Source organism: Pelodiscus sinensis, chromosome 2 (genome assembly GCF_049634645.1).
Source record: "Pelodiscus sinensis isolate JC-2024 chromosome 2, ASM4963464v1, whole genome shotgun sequence".
NCBI classification, from domain to species: domain Eukaryota; kingdom Metazoa; phylum Chordata; order Testudines; family Trionychidae; genus Pelodiscus; species Pelodiscus sinensis.
Genome location: NC_134712.1, coordinates 226,263,369 through 226,278,082, shown reverse-complemented (window position 1 = coordinate 226,278,082; position 14,714 = coordinate 226,263,369). Strand labels below are relative to the sequence as shown.

Here is a 14,714-nt window from a genome sequence, read left to right as displayed (position 1 = left end):
CCAGCTGAGGTAGAGCGGGCACTGTGTGCACATGTCTGATACATTTTTACCAAAACTCCTGCCTGCCCAACTCGCCAAAGGAGAAAGGAAACAGGGAGGCCAAAAGGAATGGCACAGAGCAGTGTTTCTCAACCTTTTTTCAGAGTTAGTCTGTAACAGGAAAAACTTAAAAAACAACAAATAGTCTAGTAGCACTTTAAAGACTATCAAAACACGTAGATGGTATCATGAACCTTCATGGATGGAAGTGGGTTTTGCCCACAAAAGCTCATACCATCTATGTGTTTTTTTAGTCTTTAAAGTGCTACTAGACTATTCTTTTTAAGTTTTTTCTTTTGTTACAAAGTACCTTTTTAAAAATGCAACCACCTCTCCCCCAGAGCCAGGGACCCCCAGCATCACCTATCCCAATGCAACCACTCCTCCCTCTTTGGCTTCCTACTATGTAGACAGCGCCAAAAGCCAAATCAAGCTATTTCGACTTCAACTAAGTAATTGACACAGCTGAAGTTGCATATCTTAATTTGACTTCTGCCCTACTGAGTAGACATACCCTAAGGTGCTACAGGACCCCTCATTGTTTCTACTGATACAGACTAATATGGCTGAGACTGGTTGAAAAAGTGAAATCCAGAAACAGTTATTAATAGTTTACTATCAAAGGGTATGTCTAGGGTAGTTTACCATCAAAGGGTACTATCAAAGGGTATGATTAGGCAGGTCGACATTGCAAATGAGGCAGGGATTTAAATATATCCCGTGCCTAATTTGCATTAAAATGGCCACTGTGTTTTGCCGACTCAGCACTTTGTCAGCAAAAAGCGGTAGTCTAGAGGGGGATATGTCAAGAAAGAAAGCCTTTTTCAACAGATCCCTTATGCCTCCTGCAAGGAGGTTTACAGGCTTGATTTGCAATTCCGGTCGTCCTCATTAGCCTCCCTAGATTGATATAGGGGGCTAGTGTAGACGTACCCTCAGATATTAGGAAAATCTTTCTAACTCTAAGCAGCATTAAACTCTGGAATAGGCTTCTAAGGGAGGCTTTTAAGAACAGGTTGGAAAACACCTGCCATAGATGATAAAGGTTTACTTAGTTGTGCTTCAGTGCAGGGGCTGGATCTGATGATTTCTCAAGATCCTTTGCAGCTGTACATGTCTATGATTCTATGATTCTATTGTCCAATCACAGCCCTCCTGCCTGGAGGCTCAGGACAGGGGTTGGGGGGGACAGAATTTGCAATATGAGAGTACCCATAAGAAATTTAAGTGTGGGGTGGAGTAGAGGGCACAGGATACAGGGTGGAGATGGATGCAGGAGTCAGGGCAGGAGACTGGGGATGTGTGTGTGCGTGTGTGTGTGTGCGCGCGCATGCAGGAATCAGGGTTGAAGTATATGAGAGGCTCAGGACAGAGGGTTGGAGTGTGGGGGTACTGGAGTCAAGGCGGGGGGGCCTGGGGTTGGGTTACCTTACCTAGCTGGTGTACCTGCCCTGATGCTCCTGTTTTCTGACTCTGCCATAAGCACAACTTGGAGCTGTAGGAGAGCACTACTGAGGCTAGATGGGAGCTGGGCCACAAGGGCTTTGTGCAGGATTGGGGCCAGGGCCAGGTTGATGAGCCCAGCTGGGGGCCACTGCCAGCCCCTCCTGCTGCGGATGGGGCCGGGCTGCAGAGTCTATCCCGGGATCAGAAATAGGGCCTGGCCATCATGGCCAGATGGGGGCCAGGCCATGGTCAAGGCCATGTCAGCTAGCCAGGGGCCCAGCCAGGTTCGCCAACTCTGCTCATTCCGACTGCAGCAGGAGTGGGGCTTGGGTCAAGTTGCCGCAGTCAGATGGGGCATGCCACCACTCCATCCAGTTGGAGGGCAGGCAAGTTTTACGCAAAGGGTAGAGCACATTGTTTCCATGGCTGCTGGTGTACCAGCCCTTTTAACCTGCTGCCTGCCTCACCTGGCTGCTGTAAACACCACAGCCTGCAACAGATTAGAACACCCCAATTGGCTCAAGCAGCACAGCCAATTCTTGCTGGAGCTTTTGCCAGAGCGGTGCACCAGAGCTCACTGCTTTACTTTCACTCCTGGGAGAAGGGTTACTTTTCTCTGAAATAATGGTGCCTGGGTCATTTGCTGTTTAAAGTAGTATAAATGGTGGATGCTCTGCAATTGAATTAAATCATGATTTGAAGACTTCAGTAACTCAGACAGAGATTATAGGACTATTAGAGGAGTAAGTGGGCAAGGTTCTATGACTTGCAATATTCAGGAAGTCAAACTAAACATGATTTTGGGATGCATTAACACGAGTATTGTGAGCAAGACACAAGAAGTCATTCCTCCTCTCTCCTCTGCACTGATTAGGCCTCAGTTGGACTATTGTGTCCAGTTCTGGGCACCACATTTCAAGAAAGATGTGGAAAAACTGGAGAAGGTCCAAGAAGAAAAATGATGAAAGGTCTAGAAAACATGAGCTATGAGGGAAGACTAAAAGAATTGGGCTTGTTTAGTTTAGAAATGAGAAGTCTGAGAGGGGACCAGTTTTCAAGTACAGGCAGTCCCCGGGTTACATGGATCCAACTTACATCAGATCCCTACTTACAAACGAGTTGAGGCAACCCCGCACTAGCTGCTTCCCCCCAGCAGACCAAGGAGACGCGAAGCTAGCGCCCTCCTCCCCAGCAGATGAGGGAGACACAGAGCGGCTTTTCTCAGCAGACACCTCAGCTTGAGAATAAAGGACTGAGGGAAGTGAGATGTGGGAGAATAAAATTGAGCTCTGGAGAAATGTTTGGCTAGTTTCCCCTACAATATGTACCAGTTCCGACTTACATACAAATTCAACTTAAGAACAAACCTACAGTCCCTATCTTGTACGTAACCCGGGGACTGCCTGTATCTAAAAGGGTTTTACATGGAGGGGGGAGAAAAATTGTTCTCCTTGGCCTCTGATGATAGGACAAGAAGCAATGGGCTTACATTGCAGCAAGTAGAGTTGCCAGATGGTTTCAACAAAAATATCGGACACACTTGACATTACATCACAATCTACATTACATCTTATTTAGAAAATACCGGACATTTATAGCGTCTCATTTATATTTTCTCAATTTGTTTCCCAAACAGAAAGCTCAAATACTGGACTGTCCAGTTCAAAACCAGATACCTGGCAACTCTAGCAGCAAAGGAGGTTTAGGTTGGACATTAGGAAAAACTTTCTAACTGTCAGGGTGATTAAACACTGGAATAAGTTGCCTAGGGAGGTTTTAGAATCTCCATCACTGGAGAGCTTTAAGAGCAGGTTGAATACACATCTATCAGGGTATGTCTACACTACCTCCCTAGCTCAAACTAGGGGGGGTAATGTAGTCATACGGAGTTGCAAATGAAGCCCAGGATTTGAATTTCCCGGGCTTCATTTGCATAAAGCCGGCCGGCGCCATTTTTAAATACCGGCTAGTTCGGACCGCGTGCCGCGCGGCTACACGCGGCACGAACTAGCTAGTTCGGATTAGGCTTCCTAATCCGAACTAGCAGTACGCCTCGTGGAGCTCAGTGACCCAGAATTAAAAAAGTTTGACTACATTTATTTCAGAAGCATTTTGGCTGTAGAGCAGTGTTATAGATCCCTGGTCCTGCTGTAAGGGCAGGAGACTGGATTGGGTGATCTCTTGAAATCCCTTCCTGTTCTAGTGTTCTGTGATTCTATTATACTATCTTATCATGCTATTCCTCTCTGGGCTTAAAATCAGCCTGCAACAGATTGGAGCACCCCAACTGGCTCAAGCGTGGCACGGCCAATTCTTGCTGGAGAGCAGCTGGCTTTTGCCTTCACAGACAGGCTGTGAAGGCTCCTGAGAGTGAAGGCAATTATCTTATGTTCAAAGTGATGAGAGGGGTGACACATTCAAAAGGCTGAGCCATGAAAACGATCTTTGCAGTACCATTTAAATCTTTACTGCCTCACCAGGAAAGACTAAAAGCCTTTGCTTTGCTAGTTATGGGCCTGGCCTTAGCTGTATTTGCAGAAGGTTCTGTAGAAACCATTTTCATATTTAGCTAGAAGCCATCTTGTATATCAGAAACCATTTCAGCTTTTCTCTCAAGCACGTAGACCAGAGTGAACTTTCTGTCACCCCGTGAGAAGATGCCTACAGGATGGGCTATTGGTATGTGTTAATTGGGCTGGTTGGGACAGGAGATGTACTCCCTCGTACCTGTCCGTCATCTTGTTGATAAGGCTTTGTTTTTCCAAATTTAATTGAGGATTTCTGTAATTGGATGGCCTGACGTCAGACTGTTTGGCTAAGGGTATAAAGATACTAGGATTGATTGTATTAGCAGCTTTACTGGGCCCGACTTTGCTGGCTCACTTTGCGTTACTGATCAGTAAAGCAATCAGTTGTTAGCCGCCTAAACAGAGAGGAGCGTGTTTTTGCTTCGACAGTTCTCTCAATGCTTAGAACCAAAAGTATGAAAGAGAGTTTCTCTCTTGCCCATAGGGGACACACAGCACAGTTCAGATGGATGGAAGTGCTCAAAGGGGTGATTGTTCATTTCCAAACAGATAAGGCTTTTTGGCAGACCATCCATCAAATGCATCAAAACTATATTTAGCAGGAAGGGAACAGTCCAATACAATGTTATCAGCAAGATCAGGAGGAAGTATATTTCCAGAAATCACCAGACCGTGTGGGTAAATCATTATTAATGGTTATTCAAGGGAACTTCTTTATGGCACAAATCCTACCCAGCTTAGGCAGTCATCTAATGAGGAAAACCGGAAAGGCGGGACTACCGCAGCAGCACTGTCTATAGCAGTCCAGAGACACCAGCCAGACTTTTGTTGAACAAAAAACAAAACCAAACGAGCGGGAACATTTTTGTTGAGCAAAAAAGCCCCGCCAGGCCGCCTAAACGCAGTCCTGGCCACTCTAGTAGCCGGGCCCGCTCCCCGCCAACCGCCGCCCGCGTCGAGCGCCGGGATTTCTTTACCGTTATTTAATGTCCGGTTCCACAGCGGGCAACGCTCGTTCGCCGGGCAGAGCAGGGAGATGGGGCCAGAGCAGGAGGGGGCCACGGCCGGGAGCTCAGCTTGGGAACCAGACCCCGGCCCCGCCATCCCGGCGCCTGACAACTTCGCCCTGTTTCTCGGCCGCAGTTTCAGGCGGCTCGGGGAACTGATCGGCGCCCACCCGTGGCCCTTCCTGCTGCTCCCGCTGCTGCTCTCGGGCGGCCTGGGCGCCGGCTTCGTCTTCCTGCCGCAGAGGCGAGACAACGACATCGAGGGGCAGTTCACGCCGCTCCAGGGGCCCGCCAAGGGCGAGAGGCTCGTGGCCACGGGGCATTTCCCGACCAGCGACTCCGAGCGCTTCTCCGGCCAGAGGCTGCTCACAGAGGGCGCCTTCGCCGCCCTCATCGCGGTCTCCGCCTCTAGCAACATCCTGACGGCGGGAGCCTTCGAGGAGCTCCTGCGGCTGGACAAGGCAGTGCAGGGGCTCGCTGCTCCCGAGAGCTCAGCCCGCCGGCTCTCCTACCCGGACCTGTGCGCCCGGAGCCACGGGTCCTGCAGCAGCCCCAACCCGCTCCTGTCTGCAGTGCGTGGGAGCCCGGAACAGATCGAGAGCCTCCTCCCCAGCCTCACGTACCCCATGTTCCAGAGCCGCTTTTTCATGGGCACCTTCTTGGGAGGCGTTCAGGTGGCTCCCGGGCCGGGCGGCTCCCACGTGCAGGCGGCCAAAGCGCTGAGGCTGGTTTATTACCTGAGAGAAGATGATGCCGCAGATCAAAAGAGCAGTTTGCGGTGGCTGGAAAACTTCCTCGAGCGCATCCCGAATGAGCTGAAGGCTTTAAATCTCACCTCTACCCAGGTACAGCGTCCGGCCGCCTCTGGGGTAGGGACAGGGGTCTTGGGTACTGGGCAAGGGAAGACATCGCCTTCCTGAAACACTGGGTGATCCTGCCCATGCTCCAGTCAACCAGCAAGGCTGAGGCTGCAGCGCCTGTGCCTGGGTGCTCCAGGGATGGGAGCGGAGTCAGGGCCCTGTAGCTGCCCAACTGCTGTGGGGTCGGGTTGCCGATAGTTTCAACAAAACTACTGGACACACTTGATACAAAATTGTCTACCAAAAATATACACGATATGGGAAGTGTATTGAGGACAATCCCAGGGAATCCTCCTCGGAGGGCTGGGATTTCAGGCAGGGATCCTCTCAGCGCCTTCCCCCAGCTAGGTGTCTGCCTCCCCCTCCTGTGGGCAGGAGGTACCTACCTGGGGGAAGAAGGGAGCCCCCCTCACTCTCTTGCTGTGGGACAGTCAGTGCAGCCTTCTGGTAGCTGCAGCCAGGCCTGGAGGTTGCCTTAGTAACCAGGCATCCCAGACCTGCCAGGTCCCCAGCAGCGGGGGGCCGGGAGAGAGGGGGCAGGGAGGAGAGCAGAGCCCTGCCAGCCTGGCTCTGCGGCTTCTCGGCTGCGAGTGGGGCGTGTGTGGAGCAGGAAGGGACTGAGAAGCCAAGGGGGAGGCTGCTGGTTCTAATGGTTGCCTCACTGGAGGCCCACTAGACTCGCGCGGCAGGAGCAGCCTGGGCAGTGCGGAGAGGCAGGTGGTGTCCTGTGGCAGTGGGCTTGACTGCGGGGTCTCAGGCCCGGGAGCGGCAGGGAGATGAGAGCATGGCGTTCTCTGCCTCCGCCTTACAGAGCTGGGGTACCGGGGCTGGGGGAGATGATGCTTCCCGGGCCTCTCCTGCAGACTCCAGCCACCACCAATTATTTAATTAGAAAATACTGGATATGTATATGTACGGTATTTTATCAATTTGTTTCCCTGACAGAAAGCACAAATACTGGGTTGTCCGGCTCAAAATCACACACCTGGAAACCCTAGGAGTGGAATCAAGGCCACATAGCTGCCCAGCTGCTCCAGGGTGGCTACCCAGTTGCTCCCTGGCTGTTTTGTTTACCTGCTTGTCTGTACGTAATAGGGATGTAAGCAACTACTCCCAATACACCCCTCGTTCCATGCGGTGCTGCTGGTTTGAACTGCCAGGGGAGCCCTGTGTCAGACTCCACAGGGTGTTTCAAAGGGGCAGTGCTGCATGGAGCCCGGGGTCAGCAGGGAATTCCTCAGCTGACCCTAGGTTCCACCTGTCACTGCTTTTTGTAACACCACGTGCAGCCCTGGGCTAGCTGGGGACTCCAGGATGTGCATGGCATTTCAGAGAGTTAGACTCTGGGCTCTACATGGTGCTGCTGCTTTGAAATGCCAGCCCTGGACTGCACACGGCGTTTCAAGGTGGCAGCGTGTGAAACCCAGGGTCTGGCCCCGGGCTCCACGCAGCGCTGCCGCTTTGAAACACCCCCCATCTTTTTTTCTCTCTCCCTTGCTGCCTCTTTGTGATAGAGGCAGCAAGGGGGGGAAAGCGACTAGTCGACTAATGTGTCCACTATCCAAAAAGCATTAATTCGACTAGTCAATGACATCCCTATGATTCAGAGAAATGCCCGTCTTAAAAGACAGTGCACTGTTTCTAAGATTTCAGTGTTCCTGCTTTCTGTCTCTCTGCCTCTCTCACACACAGGGAGAGGGGAGTGGAGACAACAGAACATGACAGCTTTCCCTGTCTTAAACAGAAAGCACTTGGCTTCTCTCAGACTGCTGGCACATGGACTCTGTGTCACTGTCACGCACATATCCAGTCTGTACCATACTGTCTCTGTGCCACACACACAGAGTCACTGTCACTACACACTGAAACACACACTTGCCCATCTCTGTGCCACACACACTCAGTCTGTGTCACAAAGTCTGTCTCTCACACACAGAATGTCTCTTTTACTCAAATTCTCTTTCTCTCCCTTTGTAGCCTCCAGCTTTACCCCTTCCGCCTGAGGCCTTGTCCGTTCTGGAGGTGCCTGGAGCCGGCCCAAGACCACGTACCAAAATTAATGAAGAGGCCTTCTGTGAAAATTATTGCCAATCCCTGGATTAATGGCAAAAGGAGTACAAGAGGGGGGCAGAGGCTGGGGAGCGTAAGGGGCGAAGGGAAATGGGGGGGCACTATGCCACATGGGTGCCAACATACAAGTTCGCCCAGGGTGCCATTTTCTCTAAGGCCAGCCCTACACAGGCCACTTATTACCCACCCCGACCTAGACCTAACGTACTTAACATTTAGGGTTCTGGAACAATTTGTATAATAGGGGTGCTGTGTATGATGTAAGCCATTTCAAGCCAGCAGATGCAGTAGTGTCCCTAGCATCTCCAGTTCCAATACTTATGACTCCTACTGAAGTTGAAGGGAGTTTTTCCGAAAAACTTCAAAAAATGTAGGCTCAGGCTCCTGACACTGTGAGGTTCTTGGTGAGGAGAGATGCTGCCTTTTTCTCTCAATCCTGTCATTTAAGGCTTTCTCCTGAAACATGCTAAGCAGCTTCAGTTCTCACTGAGGCCAGAGAAACTGTGTGTGCTTAGCTGGCAGGATAAGGCCCTTGGAACAGTGGAGCAGGCACAACCTGAACTGTTGTTTCTAAAAGCCAGTTGATTCAGTCCAGCATGGAACTGTGAATGAACTATTGCCATAGCAGAGGTAGGGGTGTTAAATTTCTATTAATCAGCTAATCAAGTAGTCAATAAGGGGGAGAGGCACAGTGGGAAAGCTCTGGGTCCTGATTGCTGTGCCTATTAAATGTCTACATTTAAAAGGCAGAGGTGCAATATGGTGCAGCATTGCGTGAGTGGGGACAGCTTCAGTGTGATTGCTGTGCCTCTGCCTTTTAAATGTAGGAAGGCTCTTACTACATTTAATAGGCAGAACTGTAGCAGTCAGGACCTGGGGCAAGTGGAGACTGAAGCTGTCCCTACTGACGCCAGGTTCCACTCCATGCCTCTGCCTCCTCTCACCCCCATCATGCACTGCGAAGACAGTGCTGAGGGAACCGGCTTTTAAGCTGGCTCCCCCCAGCACCGACTCCTGCTTCCACCCCAGGGCCGGCCCACAACATTTTGGCACCTGAGGCGGGGAGCTCAAATAACGCCCCCATTCCGCCTTTTCTCCTGCCTGTCTGTTATGTTTCTTGTGCCCTCCTACCTCCAGCACAGACTCCACCATCTCTGTGCATCTAGAGCAGAGAGAATACATATGCACCAGCAGCAGACACAATTTTCTACACTCTGGGTCCTAGCGGCATCCCCCCCCACACACAGTCTGGCACCCGAGGCAGCTGCCTCAGTTTGTCTCGTGGTAAGGCCAGCCCTGTGACACCCTCTTGCTGCCTCTAATACAGCAGTCCCTGCTTACACTGGATTCCCTGCTGTGTCTCTGCCTTTTAAATGTAGTAAGAGGCAGGCAGCTCTTTTTACTTTTAAAAGGCAGAGGCACAGCAGTCGGGACCCTCCCTACCTTTATCAACTAATTGAGTAGTCGATGGAAATTCCATCAACGATTCGATTAGCTGATTAATCGAAATGTAACAGAGGCAGCAAGGTGGGGAGGGGGAGAAATGTGAGTAGCCTAGGCTTATCGGGTAGTCAACTATTTGACTACTCTATCCCTAGGCAGAGATTTTGGCTGGGGCTGGAGCCCCAGCTCTGGGACCGGAGCCCCAGCTCTGGGACCCTGTGAGGATGGACCCTTGTGACCTGTCCTATCTGTGAGGAAGAGATCAGTCCAGTCATATTTTTTATCCTTAAGAAGCTAACAAAGACATAACCTAAGAAACTACCATTACATCTGCTAACCTGATCCTGCATTCCTTGTGCACCCTAATACTTCTCTACATTTCAGTATGTTCAAGGATGTTCCACTGGACCCAGAACAATATCTCCCTGCACATTGTGAGAAACAAAATGGAAAATTTTACAGGCTTTATATCGCTCTTTTCTTTCTAATGAGTGTAAAGCCGGAGATTAAAACAACCACTGACTCAATGGGAATTTTGCCTGAATATAGACTGCAGGCCTAGTCCCAGAGGCTATGTCTAGACTGGCCAGTTTTCCCACAAAAGCAGCTGCTTTTGCGGAAAAACTTGCCAGATGTCTACACTGGCCTCTTTAATTTCCGCAAGAACACTGACTTCCTTCTGTCTGAAATCAGTGCTTTTTGCAGAAATATTATGCTGCTCCCGTTTGGGCAAAAGTCCGTTTTGCGCAAAACTTTTGCGCAAAAGGGCCAGTGTAGACAGCTGAGATTTGTTTTGCGCAAAAAAGCCGTGATCGCGAAAATGGCAATCGGGGCTTTTTTGCAGAAAAGGGCGTCTAGATTGGCTACGGACGCTTCTCGGCAAAAAGTGCTTTTGTGGAAAAGTGTCCGTGCCAATCTAGAAGCTCTTTTCCAAAAATGCTTTTAACGGAAAATTTTTCTGTTAAAAGCATTTCCAGAAAATCATGCCAGTCTAGACATAGCCACTATGTTTTAACCAAATGCTCTCCTTAGGTTCATTCATATTATTTTGGGCCGTATGCTTAATTTTAATTAATTCTTACCTGTGGGCTAATTTCTTTCTATTCTGAATATGTTATTTTAGCTGTGGCTTACTGTAGATCATTATAGCTAAAATAATAATTAAAATATTACAATGAAAGTGCCTAAAATAACAGTGTGAATCCTAGACCCATAATATTTTTATTTTAATTATATTTATAAAGTAAAAGGCTAAAGAAAATGTTATTTAACCTGCTATATTTTTTTCTTTATAGGTGGCTTACTTTACCTCAATATCCAGACAGAAAGAGTTTGAAGGCAATATTAAAGATGTGATCTCCCTGTTTTCCATAACATACTTTATAACTATCACCTTTTCCATTATGTCTTGTTTAAGGTAAGATTTTTTCTTCTGTTTTCATTTGTACTTACACTCTTCAATATCTTTTATATACTTCCTATTTTGTTGAAAAGAATCAAAGCATATATAGAATCTAACGGTTAGAAGTTATCTCAAGGGTCATCTAGTCTAACCCTTCTTACAGGAAAGATCTTAGAGTTATACAGATGTTTTATGTTTTAGTAAATTATATATGGCTAAAGACCTGTATCTGCATTAGAAAAAAAACCCGATTACATTAGCCAAGCAGTCACAAGTTCCCTCCAATACAGTGTTTCTCAAAGTGGCCTATGAACGTGAACCCACTCTGAGAAAGCTGCTACCAGGCCACTCAGGTTTGTTTACTTACTGCTCCGCAGCCACAGAGCCTCACGGCTCCCTTTCGCTACAAACCGCGAACTGCAGCCAATGGGAGCCATGAAGCTCTGTGGCTGCGGCGCTAGTAAGTAAATAAACCTGAGTGGCCTGGTAGTAGCTTTTCCAGAGTAGGTCCGCAGACTACTTTGAGAAACACTGGTCTAATACTAAATTTTAAAATATGCCAAACAGATTTCTTTATGTCTTTTTTCAAATTCTGTAAATTCCTTTTGTCATCTATTTAAATCCACATTTCAGAGCTGCCAAACCCAAACAAATACCAATTTAAATAGATTAAGCCAACTGAAAAAAGAAAAGTCCATAATTAGTGCTTTGGGAAAAGGACCCTCTTGCCTAGAACAATGAGGCCCTGGTTCTTGATTGGGGTCTTGAGGTGTTAATCTAACACAGACACTACAAATAGTTGAAATAGGCAGTGGAATATTTATACAAAAATGGTTGGTGATTCTTCAAGTCATACTTCTGTTAATAGCGAGTAAGGCTTTGTAGGAATGCATTATTACTGAAGTAATTTAGCAAATAGAGGGACCAATCCAACAGTAGCACATAAAGGCTATTTCTATATTGGCACCCTTTTCCGGAAAAGGGATGCTAATGAGACCAGTCGGAATTGCAAATGCCCCGGGGATTTAAATTTTCCCCGCAGCATTTGCATGAACATGGCTGCCGCTTTTTTCTGGCTTGGGGCTTTGCCGGAAAAAAGCGCCAGTCTAGACAGGGATCTTGCGGAAAATAAACCCTTTTCCAGAAGATCCCTTATTCCTGATTTTAAGTAGGAATAAGAGATCTTCTGGAAAAGGGTTTATTTTCCGCAAGATCCCTGTCTAGACTGGCGCTTTTTTCCAGCAAAGCCCCGAGCCGGAAAAAAGCGGCAGCCATGTTCATGCAAATGCCGCGGGGAAAATTTAAATCCCCGGGGCATTTGCAATTCTGACTGGTCTCATTAGCATCTCTTTTCCGGAAAAGGGTGCCAATGTAGACACAGCCACAGAGTATACAGGGCCTTCACTATCACAGCAGGTGTGTAAGTATCCATGATAGGTGTGTAAACTATGAGTACTTTCTAATAGGAATGTTAAAAATCGTTTATTCAGGTAAATGTATAACCGCTTAAAACGTCAGCAGTTACACGTTTACATGCAAGGGAGGAAGCAGCTCCTGCACAACCACGTCCTCCACCATGTTGCTGCCTCTGTTATCTGTCCCCAGTGCGGATAGTAGGGGTGGCGGCTCCATGGGAGCCAGTGCTTCCGGGGAGCTATCCTAAAAGCTGGCTTCCCGTGTGGCATTTACACATTTACACTATCATATTCCTACTTTCTATGGTGCCAAAGTTTCCACACTGACACAAAATGGAGCAAAAAAATGAAGGTGGAAAATAAATAGGGGGCAATTTATAAACCTCCTTGCAGCTGATCCCATCCTCCACCAATGGTGTGCAGGTAACATTTCCTATGTCTAGTTACTCCTGCTACATTGCTGGACAGTCTGAAAATATGGATTTAAGCCAGTTCACGGTGACAAAAATGACCAGGTTCCAAGGTGAAAAGCTTCCCTTCCTGTACTTATGCATCCGGTTGTAGTTTTCTTCTATATAAGATCAACATTTCATTGTGTTATCCTTGAAGAAAACATTTTGAAACAAAGATAATTATTTAAGAAATGTTCAAGGTAAAAGGTGTGCAGGCACTCTCTGGTCTGGCAGCATTCATGGTTCAGCAGGACCAGAGAGCTCAGGAGCCTAATAGCAGGAGGGCCAGCAGCTCAGCCGGGGCCCCACAGCAATGCTAGGGCTGGAGCTACAGAGAACATCAACCATCCGCAGCAGCACAGCACCAGGGGCTGAATAAGTGGGGGGAAGACACGGAGGCTGCCTGACAGCGCTCCCAGTGCAGGAGCAGAGGAGGGGTCTGCACAGGCCTCCTACTAATGCTCCCCAGGACCGAACTGGGATGGAGGAAGCCCCGGGGCAAGCCCAAAGGCTGTGGAGGCTGCGCAGCGGCTGGCAGCTGCTTCCCAAGCCAGGCCAGGGTGTCAGGAGCTGTTGGCCAGCAGCTTCTTGCTTAGGTGTGCTTCTTGCCTTCACTGTGGTCATTCCAGACTCCTCCCTTTTCATTTTATGAGAAACAATTGAATTCTAGGCACATCCCATTGTTCTGGCACAATCAAATTCTTACCTTGCTTTAAATTAAGATAAGAGGAACAATGAAAAGATTTGTGTTTTTTCTTTTAAGATACCTTAGGGTTTTTTTTCCTCTTGGTATTATCTCTCTTTATTTTATAGTTACCTTTGTAACCATACATGCTTCCCCTAATACATTCCAATCTCGTGACTAATCATTCCAAAAGCCTTTTATTTGTGGACTGGGGCCTTTTCATTGTCAGCCTAAAATCATAAAGAACATATATTATTTTCTTAACCAAATTTAATTCTATACGAAAATAACTATCTGTACAACCTTTAAAAAAAGCAATCTTATCTTAAACAGATTAATAATCAGAGACAATTAGGACTATTAGGCCTCTATCCCCAGTTCATAACTTCCATTTCAGGCTCTAGAAACTATCATAGAACTAATGTGTTTACCCTAATTGACTTTGGTGTATTTACACTAGTTAAATACTTAATATTTTACAACAAAAAAATTCATTATATCTTGTATCTAAATGAATAAAAAGGTTTTTTTTAGCATAGCCTTTTTTATTTGAAAATTTTTGGAACAGATACACATTGCAGAAATCTACCATGTGATCAGGCCTTTTGAAAGCACAAAAGGAATAATCCATGTCCATTTATACTCCTTAAATGTACAATCACAAAAAAATGCAACTTATTTATCAGCATTAGTCTTCAATATATCTGAGGCCTTACCATTTTTTATTGAATAAAATACACTCCCTGGATGTTTTATGTGATAATAATAGAGTCAAAGAAACAGTCACTTTCTTTAACACTGAAGAAGGAATTTTATTAGAATAAAGAAAACAGTATTAGTGCTAAAGCTACAGCCTATAGTGCCTCTCTCTCTTTCCTTCACTGCAGAACTTCTGCCCAGGACCCTTTCTTGCCCTATCCTGCTTTGTCTCTTACAAAACTTCAAGGAAATGACACACTTGTCTTCACATGCGAGACATCAGCACAAACTCACTTTTTCTGTATAAACAATCTTTAACGGAAATTAATATTTAAGAAGAAATTAAAGATTCAGAAGATTCACCTAGTTCACTACTTATCCAGATTTTGTCATTTTCTACCTTTAAGGGTTTTTCCCGGTTGATTTACTTGAATTATTAAATTTCAGCAGAATAGATTCCAACACAATAGGATTAGGACATTTTTCCTGCACTAGAGCTGTGGTGTGAGTACTATTTTTGCAATCACTTAACACCTCACTTGAGTTTGGAATCAGCTAAGGATGCCCCTCTTACTTCTTAATGAGTACCTTGAACAGTCTCAACTATGTAAGGTCCTGATGACAACAGCTAATAGTGTTTTTCTGAATGACTAACATAATTCCACCTT

General features: G+C 47.0%; 1 protein-coding gene across 1 annotated transcript in view; it reads left to right on the top strand.

Moving 5' to 3' along the window:
* The first annotated feature begins 5,049 nt into the window (after positions 1-5,049).
* LOC102453874 (patched domain-containing protein 3) overlaps positions 5,050-14,714 on the top strand; it is a 30,051-nt gene continuing 20,386 nt past the window's right edge. Inside the window, exons 1-2 of the mRNA XM_075922553.1 lie at positions 5,050-5,865; positions 10,689-10,810. Of these exons, the coding sequence (XP_075778668.1) occupies positions 5,050-5,865; positions 10,689-10,810 (938 nt within the window). The remainder of the gene's footprint in view (positions 5,866-10,688; positions 10,811-14,714) is intronic.